At 40.0% G+C, this 15,588-nt stretch overlaps 1 protein-coding gene across 11 annotated transcripts in view; it reads left to right on the top strand.

The window, feature by feature from the left end:
* The first annotated feature begins 1,861 nt into the window (after positions 1-1,861).
* Positions 1,862-15,588, top strand: part of smoc1 (SPARC related modular calcium binding 1) — a 44,688-nt gene continuing 30,961 nt past the window's right edge. For 10 of the 11 annotated variants that reach the window (XM_076157792.1, XM_076157791.1, XM_076157790.1 and 7 more), the window contains exon 1: positions 1,871-2,288. In XM_076157792.1, coding sequence (XP_076013907.1) covers positions 2,184-2,288 — 105 coding nt within the window. In that variant the 5' untranslated portion in view covers positions 1,871-2,183. Of the gene's footprint in view, positions 2,289-15,588 lie in introns of all 11 variants that reach the window. The other variant, XM_076157789.1, reaches the window with a different exon arrangement.

Below are 15,588 nucleotides of genomic sequence, written 5' to 3'. Positions count from 1 at the left end.
TCCACTCGGACCAGGACATGAGTGCAGCAGGCTGTGGGACCTGAGCGGGGCCGCATCCCACCTCTCACAGCCCTGATAATGATACTGTGTGGATTGCATCGCTGAGAGACTTGCAAGCCTCTACGGTGGTCCAAGACTGCAGATCGCTCAGTGTCTCGAATTTGCTAAGTCCTCCTTTTATGTACAAGTGTTTGGCCCTGACCCTCTTTATAAAAATCTCTCCATCTTTCTGGGAAAAATCCCCCTTTGTTGAAGCCGCCCGGTGCACACAGAAATCATTAATGCTGACCCTAATTGTGCCAATTCCAGCAGCTCAATAGCTCTAATTACAAGGCTCTTCACTGAGGCTCTCAAAAAGCCGCTCAACTGTCATAGCCAACAATTAAAAAATATCTATAGGGACAAAGACTGAGAATGGGATGGGGGGGGGCAGTCACCCATTCCACCAAAGGGTGACCGGATGGCCCTTTTCAGCTCTTAAAAGCCCGTGTTTCTGTGGATTGAGGGGTTGCTGAACTGAAGCTGGACACCTGCACTCAACACTGGGCTTCCCTCGCTCACAGCTCTTCACTCACTGCTCCTTCTTTTTAACTCGCTCTCAATGGGCCACACAATTTATCTGAAAGGGAAAAGATGGTGAGAGAGAAAGAGCACAGAGCCAATCACGACGTGGGAGCCAGAAGTTGAGAGGGTGAGGTAGTTTACAATGGTGTGCTGAGGAACGGCATTTAACGCGTTTAATCCCAAACTCTGCAAGACACACAGGTGGAGCTCTACAATAAGGCAGTTCATCCACAACACACAGAGCGATACAGTATACTACATAATTCAGTGGTATACTGCACTATAAAACGATACAAAACAGAACGAACAAACAATGGAATGAAACATTGAATGAGCGCAAGAACAGTGGAACAAGCAAAAGAACAGATAAACCGAAAGAAAAGATAGAATGAGCCAGAGTGATAGAAGGTATGACTAAATGAAATAGAGAAGAAACAACAGAAGAAACGATGGATCAAATGAATGTGAATGTTCAACTTATGACCGAAAGAAGGGGAATGAGAACACCAGAATATCTCCCTCAGTATTAATAACACATAGTAGTGTCTGTAATGCAAAGATGTGTCTTTTCTTAAAATTAGAGGGGGAAATTTAAGTGGCAATTTAAGAGTTAATCATGAATGGCAATATCACACTACCACTGAACCTGAAATGTAGACGCAATCTTAAAATTATAGAATTTAAGCAATCATTAGGTAATAAATGCAATGAAAGTTAAACTACTGGATCTCTCTCTCTCTCTCTCTCTCTCTCTCTCTCTCTCTCTCTCTCTCTCTCTCTCTCTCTCTCTCTCTCTCTCTCTCTCTCTCTCTCTCTCTCTCTCTCTCTCTCTCTCTCTCTCTCACACACACACACACACACACACACACACACACACACACACACACACACAGGCTGCCCTCCTGCTGTGCTTGTGACAGCTATTGACTTCACTCAATAGATGTTTTCCATTGTAACCCAAGTACACAGGCTAAATGTCACGGCAGGCTTATTGTGCAGCTTCATGCGTGTCTGAATGGAGAGTTGACCCCACAATCCGTCAACCTCCTCACAGAATCACACACTGACGCAAACACACTCGGGTCGATTCTCTTTCTAAACTTATTTCCCCCTTTTCCGATCACACCTGTTTTATGTGAAGGATCCCGGTGTGAGGCGAGGCGCAGAGCTGAGTAAAGGGGGCGTGACTTTAACGACTAAACCCCGCCTCCTCGCTGCCATTGGCCCGCTTGACTGTCAGTCATAGCTCGCGGCGCCCCTCCCTCGCTTTTTAATGAAGCTGCAAATGGATCCAGGGGGGGATTCAACCTGTGGAAGCCGAGATGAACAGCTGATCCTCCCGCTGTGGATACACGCAGGCACGATGGTCACCTCCGAGTCATGATCTAGTCAGTCAGCCCACTCACGTCACGTCACGGCACTATGTGAATAGATGTTGAAGAAGTAAAAAAAAGGGGAAAGTGAAGGATTTTTTTGGTTTTGTTTTGTTTTTTGGAGAGTTTTTGGACCTGCTGCTCATCAGACTGACAGACGGAAACAGAGAGAGAGAGAGAGAGGGAGAGAGAGAGAGAGAGAGAGCGCCCAGTCTACCTGCAGCTTCTAACACTTTCATATCAATAATGTTATTGCCGACATTCCTTATGTTTACCTTTTCTCACTTTTTGCCGCTGCTGTTTCTCTGTCATCTGCCTCAAGTCTCCGCACAGAAACCGACCGGTCCACGGGTGAGTGTGTACCTGTGTCCTCTACCTCCACACACACGCTCTGAACCTCCATTGCATCACATGCAATCTGTTACAAAAACTGCAAATCTGTGCTGGATTTATTTGCACGAACTGTCAGAATAGCGCTAAAGATTTCACGCAAACTGTAATCGCGCTGCATAGTTTTTCTTCGGCTCGCGTGATTTTGCGATTTTAACTGTAGTTTCGCCAAATATGTTTGAAATAATATCTTCTGAGGAGAATTGAAAGACAACAATAGATCAGATAGTGATGTTTTTAATGACGATAAAGATTTCTGGTTTATATTAGATCTATAGAGAGATCATAAGCAAACCTTAATCATGGTGCCATATCAGATATAAGTAATAAATCAAGAAAAACAATTAGAAGAGCATAGTTGAGGACATTTGAATGATTTCCAAAGTCAGTATAAAGCCTAATTTACAAGCTCTTATGAGGGGAATAAATGAATTTGTGTGTTTACAAGACCACATATACTGTATGTTAAGGCATTGTCTCCCCCCCAAGTCCCATAAACTGTATTGAACAAACTTCCACAGGGTTTCAGATCCCAGCACAGTATTTATATTGCAGGGTTTCTTGGGAAACTGTCTCTGGGTTGAAGTACTGTTGGGAAGTGACTGATCGGCTGCTATACTCTACTTGGCTGTGTTTAGTGATTCAAAGTCAGTTCAGCTGATTTTATTCTTGGCCAAAGATTTCATGGAGTTAGAGAGAAACTCTGGTCCTGATCTCGGTCTTTTCAGGCGGTGAATTGAAGGTTAAAACCATCAGAAACACCCATTTTAGTACCTTTGGATTAGAGAAATGTATTTGGCAAAAAGGCCCAGAGGTTTTCCTCCATCCTTGTTCTTGTAGTAGGACATGTCTTAGTCAGTCTTTTATCTCCATCTCTCTTTCTTCTCTCCCCCCTCCTCTCTCACACACTGCTTTAGTTGTCCCCCTTCTTGTTCAAGTGTTTTGCAAATACCCATGGCACTGACGAGGCAGACAGAGGGAAATAAGTGATGTTAAGCGGAGGGGATCAGCATTGTTTCAATTCACAGATGCACTATAATATTTGCGGTTAGAAGGGGGAAGATGACTCAGTGGGAGATGAATATGGAGCACTCACCCACATATTGAAACTATTTCCAAATGCCTTTGAACCCCCCACACAACATGTCTTGGTCAAGACTTCTCAGGAAGGGCTTCAATGCTTTGCATAATCACATGTTTGTTGTTACTTCATAATTGTTTTTCGACTGGTCATAAAACGTAGGGGTTGATTGATAAGTTCTGAACCCAGTACAAAAGACATTCGGTGTGTTTTCCACTATAAACTGACACATTCCTCTTAAAGATTCTGTTAGGATTATATCATTCCAGTTTCATAGAGGTTTTCTTGGCTGATGATGTGATGTGAGGTAGAGCCTAGAGTGTGTGTGTGTGTGTGTGTGTGTGTGTGTGTGTGTGTGTGTGTGTGTGTGTGTGTGTGTGTGTGTGTGTGTGAGGGGGGAGTGGGGGGGCACTTTCAGGGTCAGAACTTATCAATCAACCCTGGTACTGCAAGTACTGTCCTGTGACAGATAACTGAGTGGTCCTGTTGTTAAGGGTTGCTTGAGTTTGTTACTGGACATGAAACTTTGGCTCATGACTGCACTTTTGTTGATTCTCACATTTCAACTTTAAATGTTTTGTTGCTCGTTTGTGGGCTCAGAAACTCTATCAGCCTCTTATGAAACCCTTTCAAAACCACTTTGGACAAACTCCAAAACACAGGGTGGTCAATCTGAAAACAAGGCTGTTGCTGTTGCTTGTAAAGTTGACATTTTAGAGATAAAACTGGAGCAGTGATGAAATGTTGGAGCTTATTCTGCAGAAACTAATTGTCCCAGATGCAGCACACTATCACTGCATTGCTATCACATTCTCCCCCATCGTGTAAAACGATCAGTGCATCCACTTCATCATCCTCCTGGCACGACTCGGGCACCAAGGAGGAATAACACGGTCACAACTTGTTACTGCACACCCCCACTCACACCGCAGCAGATACTTTTAACATTGCTCACAGCTGCTGTAACACAGGGATTCACACCCCCACTTTCCACATTGATACAAGGGGTGAAATCAAACTTCAGCACGTAGCACCCTTCCTCTCCCATACCCTCAGAGACCCTGTGAGGCAATAAGCGTGCATGTCCAACATTACTCAGGATTGGGGAAATCAAGTCAGTGGTAGATTGAGAGAGCTTTAAGGTGCTGATGATTCAGACATTTCGCCTCTAACTGTTTGTGCAGTTCAGATAAGTCTGTTTAAATATGCACATCTCAGCATGAAGTTGCTGAGAGATTTCTCTGTTATTGTTTTAGTATTTCATTCATCTGCTAGTAGGAGGACAGCACGATTGCGATAATAAGGACATGTGATGATTTTGGATAGCGGCGCAGCATTTTCCTATGGTACTAGTGCACCGCAGTTCACAGTGGTGGAAGAAATTGATTACAACTGCAAAATCTTTCATTCTAAAGTTGATAATCATAAGCATGGAATAGTAATAATATGTTCAAGATGGAAATTTCAACTAAAAATCTCTAAACTGGTAATAAAAAGTGTCTCATTGAAATATTGAGACTCTTGGATTTTTTGTTGATCCTGTGTATTAACATACTCCAGCTGTCAAACCTTGTAGTCCAAATCTTCCTAATTTGCCTAATAGATTGTACCATTATGTTGGAAGAAGGCTCACATGCAAGGTTTTTAGTGCAGCAAAATGGTCTTAATTTTTAAGTTTGAAGTTTAATTCTTATAAATGATAAATGTCAAAAGCTAAATGTAAAAAGTACAATATTTCCCTCTGCAGCACTGTGGAGTAGAAGTAGAAAATAACACAAACTGAAAATAGTCAAGTATAGTATAAGTACATCAAACTGTAACAATGTATAGTAACTGTATGACTGACAGCTCATAGTCTGCCAAAGACAAAGCAATAACTATGAACATGAAACTTTATCCACAGTCTGAGGAAGATCAAATCAGATAGGTTCATTCTAAATGAATCAAACCAGATTAAATCTACCAAACACAATAATCAATAAATATTTCATAGATTTCTTGTGTGGAGTAGTAATGATTGTCTAACAAGGCAAAAATCTTTTCCCAGGGGGAATGTGTTTGGAAATCAGCACTTTAAAAAAAGGAATGAAATCCACCTGTTACAATACACCCTTAATCCCTCTCATCAAATCTACCTGTACGTGCCAAGGATGAGATTAGAAAATGGGTTGAGTGCATATTTCTGCGAGACCATCAGTGAAAACTCATAAAGTCATTGAAAAACAAATAAATAGCCAGGCTGGAGCGTCCGGTCGGCCAAGAACGCATACCTTCAGCTCAGCAAAGCAGGGCCGTGGTTCAAAAGCCTTTTTATTGGTGTGAGGTAGATCACAGCCACAGTGCAGGTGTGAGTCTGCGTCTGCATGTGTGTATGGATGCAGGTGCATGTGCGTGATTGTTGTATGTGGAGGTGGCGAGTCATAATTATACTTATGTTGCACAAATGAATGAAGAAGGTGAGGAAAGAAAAAACATGAATACAAATAGTCCAACTTAAAACCAGTAACCAGTCACTTCAGCAGGCATTCTGCCCCTATAAGGCTAAACTACACCAGAATAAATAATTAAAGAGGAAATGTGACAAATGAATCAGACTTTGAAGGAATTCTAACCATTCAAGCAATGTGCTGGGAATTTGTTTGTCAGTACTAAGGGCAGCTGTTCAAATGAAAGTGGTCCAAAATATTTTAGATACAATGGTGGATAGAGAACTCCAGTATCATATCAAGTACTGCAACTTTAATAAAGCTAGAGTTCACGCAGAGAGCGCACACATCCTCCAAGGCCCAACTAACTGCACTCTTATTTCACTTTTTCATGAATACAAAGCCAGACTTTTACAACCATTACCATGAAGTCAGATACTGTTTATGAGTGAATTAGTGTCATCCTCGCCACAGATTGATGGAAGATGGTTGGTAGTTGTGGTAGTTTCTAGATTTATCTGTTAATGTGCAACAACACCATAATTGATGTTCTGTACACATTATTCCTTGTAGTCTTTATAGGAGAAAACATTCTTGGCAAAGTGATGAGGTCATAGTTTGGCCTCACTCTGCAAAAAGAAGTCATGAAATATAAACTTTTTAGAATAACTTTGTCCAACTTCAGCAGCAGTTTCTGATTAGGAAATACTAAAAACAGCTAATGGTGATGTACTTTGACATACTAATGATTTAAATGCTCTTTGAAAATTAATTCTTGGGGAGAAACAGTCATGGAATCATCAACGTTAGAAGTAAACTGAAGCAGCACAACTGACTTGGTAGTGTAATGCAGGTGTGACCATATGCTCCTCTGGCTATCATGAATTTTTGCAGCAATTTTATGGCAATCTGACCATTAGTTACATTGTGTAATAGATAGATTTACATCTTCTGGGGAGCCTAAATGTGTTTAGTAAATTTATTGTCTGTCTGCTTTTGAGATTTAGATGTACAAAGTGAATGTAGGCTGATAGAAGTGATAAAGGGAAAGGTCAGGTGGTTGAAGAAATATTAGGATTTATCCTCATGGGGCTGGAAATATTGGCTGGAAATCTTTCTGGATTCTGGCTGACATTTTTGTCGCTTGAATGCACTGAGTAACTGTTTTTCGATCTGCTCTTTAAACACAGACACTTGTGCGTATTTGGAAAATGAAGCCAGATGGTGCTGCTGATCATAGGGTCACCAACATATAAGGTTTGATCCTCAGGGGATCATCAATATCTACTACTCTCTATCTTTATGGAAATTCAGCACTTAGCTTTCACAATAACAAGGCATGGAACAATGTTGGTTAAGAGGAGTGTGTGATGGCAGTGGAAGGTTAAAGGTCATGTGTGTAAACAAACCCGTCAGCAATCAACCTCTGGTGACTATCTAAAACAGATTTCATGGCAATTCAGTTTTCTCACAAAACGTAACTTTCAAATACTTCATTGTGGCTTGAATAAACCTACATACCTACAAATAAGACACACTGAATGCAAATCATCACATACCGAGGATACACACAAACAGTGTAACAGAAAAACAGTGTACCAAGAAAGAAGACACTCACGCACGTACGCACACACACACACACACACACACACACACACACACACACACATTCTTACTGTACACCTAAGCTCCACTTTCATTTCCTGGGACATTGACAGATGTCTTTGATGGTGACTCCACCAGCAACCAATCAAATTGCTTACATATGTCAATTTCCCTCTGATGACTGCATGATCAGCAAACGTATTTGGTGCACAATCGTGGGGCTTTCTAATCAGTGTAATGAAATGCAGTCCGGGCGCTGTGATTTGAGGCCAGTGAGCTCTGCACACGGATCATCGCTACTTCATTCAACCTTTGTTTCCCCCCGCAGATCTTCCTGATAGTTGTGGTTTTACAGGGTACTCACACACATGCTCAGATGCACACACATACACACGATCACATGCACACACGCGCACGCGCTCTTCTCCTGAATGGTTTGGAAAATGTTTGCGCTCGGTGTGGTTTGAGAGGAATACTGTCTGTTTAAAGAGTTACAGCTCGCCGTGATCCCTCAGATTAGCACAACAGCAGAAACACTTCCTCTTCCCTTTTCAAGCTATCCGGGCAGATTTGCCTCTGAGCTGACATGTTTTTAATCATTTCTTTTGATACAAGTGGGTGTGTGGTCTCAGCTTAAGTATGCAATGGCGATGTGGAATCTATTCTGATGTGAGACCCACACAATTGACTTCCTGGGAACAGCAGGGATAGCCAGGGTGTAGCATCAGTGTAAAAGTAGGAATGTTAAGTATCAGATTTAGTTTCAGGTTAGTTCTGAATATCTCAAAATCACTGAAATACTCATTTATAAGTAGTTCTATGGTCCTCAAAAACATTTGGGTGTCTGGATCAGGATGTGTCCCTGAACTGCTCAGACATCGTCAACGAGAGCCCATGAAGGGTTAAGCTCAGTTATTTGACCATGACCTGGGGGTTTGTGCTGCAGATCTGATTTCTTTGACCGTGTTGCTCTTTTTAGCAGTGTATCTACTGTTCAAATCCTTTTTAAAGTAACTCATAATACTGTTGTGTAAAAATGCCTGATTACAAGTCATATGTTCCTATTTTCTTATAAAATGATGTCAATGTTTTAGATGAAACATTCATGTATCCAAATTCATCATTGTCTCTGTCAGAGTGTAATAATATTGAGTATTATATTGATATATATATAAAAAGTATTTTTACCTGATAAAAAAACATTTTTAAATTGTACCTTTACCCTTTTTCCCCAAAATTGATGTTTCTTCCACAACAGAATAAATATCAATGTATTCCTTCCCTGACCTTGCCCTGTGACCTTGACCTTTGACAGATTTGAAAACAAACTGATAGCAAAGGTTCTTTTACCCTAACACAGACCAACCTGCACTGATAAAAGCACAATATTTCCCTCTGAAGTGTTATGGAGCAGACATTATTGTAAACCAAAATTATATTTATTTACATTATTTTAGGAAATGTACTCAGTTAAGGTCTGTGTGTGTGTGTGTGTGTGTGTGTGTGTGTGTGTGTGTGCATGTGTAGGTGTGTGCACATGTGTCTTTGAAATCTCAACGGACAATTGTAGCCTTTGATAGAGAAGAGCTGCTGTTAACAGGAAATCTGTGTCTGCTGTGTTTTGTACTTGACATGTACTCTATTTGTTCCTATGCAAAGTGGTGATAACAACACACACTTTCATGTTCACTTCTCTCCTTGGACATATTCGTGACATAACAGTGACAGAAAGACAAAAGAAAACTCACCACACCTGGACAATCCCTGCATGACATTGTTGGATTGGTAGATAAGTATGTAGTTATAAGCACAGAGTTTCACAATACAGTGAAATCGAGTAGGTTTGTTGTGTCGTAATTTCGTCACAATGAAATTTTAAAAGAGTACTGAAAGCTGACAGGAATGTAGCAGGCACTGATTGTGTTGTGGGCAAGTTCTTGATTGTGTTAAACCTAAATCGCGGCCTCCCACTGTGAGCGTCATACACACTTTTCACCTCATGTGTGGAAGCTGTCCAGCTTCTTCGGCTCTTGCCAGTTCACAACAGGCTTGAACCTTGTTTTAATGGATACTTTACAATGTTAAATTACAGGTTTCTCTTTACGGCAAAACCCAATTAGAAATTTAAAGGGAGGAGGCCGCAACTTTTCATAAGTTCCTTTTTATTTTTTCCACTTTTTTACAACACGTTTAAGTGAAGTGTGTTAATTGAAACAGCATGAGGGATGGCATGCGCTTTATAGATTTCCTGAAAACTAAATGCTAATTATTGGATAAAACGGATTAACTTAGCTTGTTAAACTCACATAACAGTACATAACAGCACAGGATTAGCCCTGACTTTGGTCATGACAGTTTTCATCGGCCTGTCACCTGTCAGGTTGGCTCATTTTTATCCTCTTTTGTTGTGTTTGAATCCACTTGTAGGTTGGTGGGGAGATGCCAACAACTCCTGATGATCAAACACACAAGGCTGCATTAGATGTTAATTGTAATATGTTATCTATGTATGTGTGTGTGTTGTTTTTTTATTGTTTGTTGTTGTCGTTGTTGTGCCCAAAGGGGATAATGAGGCTCTCACACGTTAGAGTGGAGCTGGCAGACTGCGTTCTCATTGTGTTCCCATTCGTTATTTCTCTGTGTCTCTTGGCCGGCTTGTAATGAAACTACATCTGTTCATGCAAAAGCCTTTCTCCGCGTACGCAGTGATGTCATTCATGTCAAGGTGCATGTTCTTGTTAGTTAAATAGAACAGACAAGACATTTTTCCAGTACTCAGGATCTGATTTAACTTCCCCAATGCTATCAAATGAGCTCACACTGACCCTTGTAACAGGAAAGTGGAGAGGATTGTTATGGGCTCCACTGATCACAGATGTTTGCATGAGGTCCATAGATATATTGGGAGGCTAGATGGCAGATTAAGACCACTCATCTCTATAATAATGATCATATCTTGGCTTATAGTTTTGAATGTTAACCTTTTCAGCTAGACTGCACAGTGAAGTATTCACCATCAAAGTAAAAATGGTAAAAAGTTAATATATCCAAAAGTCATGGAGGCAGTAACCTTTGTCATACAATGTCACCATGATAAGTACAGTACATGTATTATTATTATTAGAAGCAGTAGTAATAGTAGTTGTCAGTTGTTGCCATCTTTGTTTACATTGGATTTACACTTTGTTTACACTGCAAAACTGGATGGAAATTTTAGATTGTATGATCAGATAGCAGTGAGCTGTAACCTGGCTGGGTGTCAGACACACAGACAGATAGTTTAACAAAGTAAATGTGTTATTCTGTGTGTCCGGCAGAACGCTACTGTACAGATCATCCAAAATTACAGTGTGAACAAAAATAAGTTAAAGAAACACTTTTCTACATTCTGAAACAGGCATCCTATCACTGTATCAGCCAGACAGACTGTTCTGTCGAACAGACAGCCATACAAAGAAATATCCCGGAAAATTAAACTCCAATTGAAAGTTGTTGTCCAATTCTAGACATAAATGTCATATTTTCTTTTTTGTTTAAGTCAAGTTTCCTCACAGAACATACAGCAACATACATAAAACTTCAGTTTCAGGTAAAACATCCACCATACTGGAAGAACCTACTGCAGTTTTGAACATAAACAGCATTGTAGTAACACTACAAAAGCACAGTTGACATCTAATACTTCTGTGCATTACACAAAGATACCTTGCACATTTGAGACTTGTGCCCTGATTCTATTGTGCCATGCCAGTGTCCACTCCAGAAACTTGACTGCAGCCTTGTATGTGATTCCTAGTGTATGTTTGTGGAACGCGCTTCTGTATGCTGACAGCCAACTGCAGAATGTACAGAGCTGCTTTCCAGTGTACACATACAGTATGCTGCTGTCTGTGTCCATTTGGGACCATATTCAAGCCTGAAGTCAAACCCTTTCATTACAACACTTGGTTCCAGAAAATTCTTCCACATTTGATTGTTATGCAGGCAATTTGCAAACAACAAGCTAGACAGAAAACATCTGTACAGATGGCAAAATTTGTCAACCTTTTACGTCATAATGTTTTTTAATTCAGCTTTTTAGAATAAAAACTATGCAAACATGACTTTAAACTCCAGTAGTTAAATAAACTTTTTTTATTTTTATGAAAGCATGTGGATGTTTATTGTACATGAATACGACCAAAAATGAACATTATGACCAAAACTTCATCCTGACACTTATATTATACATTACACTAGTTAGTTGACAATCATGCTACCCCTATGTTAGCTTGTACAACTGCGCCAACTGCTATGTTTCCTAATTAGCTTGGATGAAAATCTAAACCCAAACAACAAAACACAACAATACAGTTGTTAACCAAGGCAAATGTGCAGAAATAAGTTATATAGCCATGCATATAAACCCTGCTTCCTGCTGCTAGCTTGTTACTGGAAGCTAGCCTGGCTAACAAACAGGACTGGGACTGTGAAACAAAGAGAATAGAGAATGAAACAAACTAGAAAGAAAGACATATACTTTGTATAAGTATCGTATAAGTAAAAACAAATGAGCACCACCGTAAATGTATAAAACTGTCAAGTAAACTTTTATTGTAACTCACACAGACATGGACTTCTTTATTTAGCACCTTATGCTTCATATGCTTTTTGCTCATGTCTTGCCCTTAAAAAAATTGATTTTGTATTATTTCTCTTTGTACCACTGTTTTGGGTCAGGCTGGAACAGCTTCACTGCCAGTGATAGTAAAAATGTTTTGCTGATGCTTTAAAGGTTGCACAATGGTTTTGTATTTCACTTATTTTATGAGCGGTGGATATGGACTCTAGAGCGTTGTCTGCTTTTGGCTGGGATGTGTGTGCCTGTGCACGTATGTGTGTTTGGGAAACTCAGCTTGTTAAATTTGAGAATCACCATGCTCATTGTTCCTGCTCAAGACATCAGTATCAAACCATCATGTAAGTCACTGCTGTTTTACTTTCTGCTCATCCTTGACTCCATCTCCTCTCATCTCTTGTGTGTATGTCATTATTGGCAAGAAGCCGCAACATGACACAAATGATGAGCTTCCCTTCACCTTTGTCAGCCAGCAGTTCTCTGTGAGGCTGTGTTTCGCTTTAAACATTAACAAAGATCAAGGGAGCGAGTTGGCATCTACCTTCCTCAGCCTGTGTTCACTCACGGCAGCACTACTCAGCTTTCTCTAAGGGAATGAGAGTCAGCAGCAGCGTGAAGCGGCAGAAATGAGTTAGTCTAGTATTTTCAAAATGTGCATTAGTTAAGATAATGAATCGGTTTCAAATGAATTCAATATTGTGAAATAAAAATACAAAACATCTTGATTGATGATTTCATGATTTCATTCCAAACTCATTCAAAACATCAACAATTAAGGTTGTTCATGCTGTTGGGTGAACAATGATGCATCTCTAATCTTGGACTTGAAGTATTGTATACCAGATACTTATGCATTAACACTGACAGGTATCATTCTTCATTCTTGATGCTTGAGGATTGCAGGGTTTTCATTTGTGTTATTAGTTTTACTTGTGAAGAAGGAAGGATTTGGGGTTTTCGTCTTCGCCTCACGGCTAATAATGCTATTAAATTATCTTTAAAAACAACACTAATAAAACTAACCTTACCCTAACTCAAGTTATATACAATTTTCACATTTAGTACATTTTATATGGTATAAACTAATGGAAATCACCTCTCAGTTGTAAATACGAGATTATTCCCTGAGGGGTCTTTGATGTGCTGACTTTAGCAGTATGTATGATGTGAAACATAATGATCTTCAACAGCGAGGGAAAGCGAGTTTCTTCCCACAGTTTCAGGTAATTTATGTTATTTTGAGCTGCATGTTCCTCTTAGCTCCTGTTACATGTTAGTCTGTTTAATTTAGGAGTGTTTATTTGGCTTTGATTGTAGGATGTCGGGTGCGTCTGATTCCCAGGAGGGACTGTTTTTTCTCAGGAGATAATATCAGCAAATGCTGTAGCAGCTGATTACTGTCAAACAGACCTGGGTCATACAGTAACCCAAAATAACTCTTTATGTTTGTTTTAACCTTCTTAGTTCACCAGAGGGGTGGGGTTTACCACATCAGGACAATTCTGGTTGAATTAAGTAAGCTGGAAACCACAGAAAAGTCTGGAGTGACAAAACTACATCACAGTGCTTTTTCCAAACAACAAACCCAGCTAATGTATTACAGCTGATTAAGAGAATTTTAATCAATCCAGTCTGTCATCCACTGCTTGTTAGCGTGAAAAAGCTTTAATAAAGCATTTAATAAGCACTTACTTGTGGTGAGGAACATGAGTAGAAACAGTTGTGAGGGATGAGACTATCAGAGCCGGAGGTGACAGTGATCCAGAGCAGAGTCTGAATTGGCAGATTAGATTAGATGGAGCTCTGTATACTGTCTGCTGTGTGAGGGGCTTTTTTATTTTGAAAAAAGTATGTTCTCTCTTCATTAGTTACGTCCATTGTGGGATTTTGTTGTCATGTTTTCAATGGGATTTTTTTAAAGAATTGGTCCATGTACAAGGAATTATGGGGATTGGATTATGTATTCATGTTGTTACACACTACATTTTTACAGTTTAAAATAAGTGTTGCAGAAATGAGCCAATAGTGATGTCATCAGTGGTTGGTAAAAGAGGTAATTCATGTTTTCTATTTGCAAACTTGTTCCTTTACAGGGAACCATCTTCCCTCACCATCTTCCTATTTTTATTCAGTAGTCTTTTTTGGGAAACCCTTGCAATGCTGTGACAAAAACAAAATTATCCACTTCTACTCTCCCTTGCTGCAGCATGGTCATGCACACAGAGTGTAAAACTACTGTGTAGGTAGTGTCTCTTAAAGACTCTCATCTTGCAATGCCCACTCTGCTCTAATTGACCAGTTATGTCGGGCCTGAGCTGGCAAAATCCATGAATGTATTATATGTTAAAGTAAATATGTCACAGAAGTAAAGAACCAATCAACCAGTTTTCCAGGTTTTGCTGCTAAATGAGTAAATCTATGGTCGTATTGTTGAATGATGAGGCTCCTCATATTATGTTTCCTCTAAGAATAAACACTTTTTATTTTAAATTTCTTTAATTTTCTTTTCTTCTTTCTTAATTAAAACAAATGCTTAACAGGATTGAGAAGTTTTCCTGATCCACTTTATTCTATTGGACTGTCTGCTTTCACCTTTACTGGGCAGCGGGCTGTGGGTGGAACAGGATGACTAAGAAAGGACTAAATGTGGGAGACGTGTAGGAGTGTTTGTTTTTACTTACGGGACAATACTGCCCCAAAATCAGTGATTTATTCTTTTATTATGACAGTGACGGGAGAGCGGCTGCATCCATTAAGGTTGTGAGTCAGGGATGTGACGACTCTGCTGGGTCAGTCTGTGGGCAGAAGCCAGACTCTGTGGCTCTAACACAGGAGACTTAACCTGGATCAAACTTAATCACTTTTTAAGAGCAGCTTTACTTTAGATACTTATTCACTCATTTAACAGTTCATCAAATAGATAAACTGCTTTCTGGTCACATTAGATCTATTGAGAAAACAGCAGCCTGTGTGTGTCTTTTTTGCATTCACAGTGGTGGTTGGCTACACATGCACAAAAATATACTTTAGTTTGGAAAAATATATCTTTTTGCAAATTCATGTTTTTTTTTGTCCAACTGCACTGAATTATTTCTGTCCTTCACCCAAGCCAAACGGAGGACACACAAGTTAAAAATGAAACTCCACGCTGTGTTTCCCTCCCTGTCTGCCGTTTTTCATGAGGAGACACATCATGATTTACTTTTACTCTGAGCTGTCTGACCAGAGCCGTTTTACCGTCATTGCCAAAGCTGAACGGTCACATTAAACTGTCTGGCTTGTGCTGGAAGTATTGTCATGATGAGGCAAGTTGGGAGTTTTTATTGTATCCCCTAAAGGATTATTCCCTTTTGTTTAAATTCCCCTTCACCTTGTTATATGATGTGTTTTTGTAGCCATTTCAGGGAAGTGTTCATGTTTCACTGGAGGGGTTGAAGGAGAGGGGAAGCCAAGTGCATTGTTTGTGGAGATGAATTCTGTGATCTTCCATTTTAGGAGAAAATAAGTTCCTGCCTCTGCCTCCCTGTTTTT

Source organism: Genypterus blacodes, unplaced genomic scaffold, assembly GCF_046128005.1.
Source record: "Genypterus blacodes isolate CSIRO-AG114 ecotype Tasmania unplaced genomic scaffold, CSIRO-AGI_Gbla_v1 ptg000073l_1, whole genome shotgun sequence".
NCBI lineage: Eukaryota > Metazoa > Chordata > Actinopteri > Ophidiiformes > Ophidiidae > Genypterus > Genypterus blacodes.
This window is presented reverse-complemented; position numbering and strand designations above follow the sequence as displayed.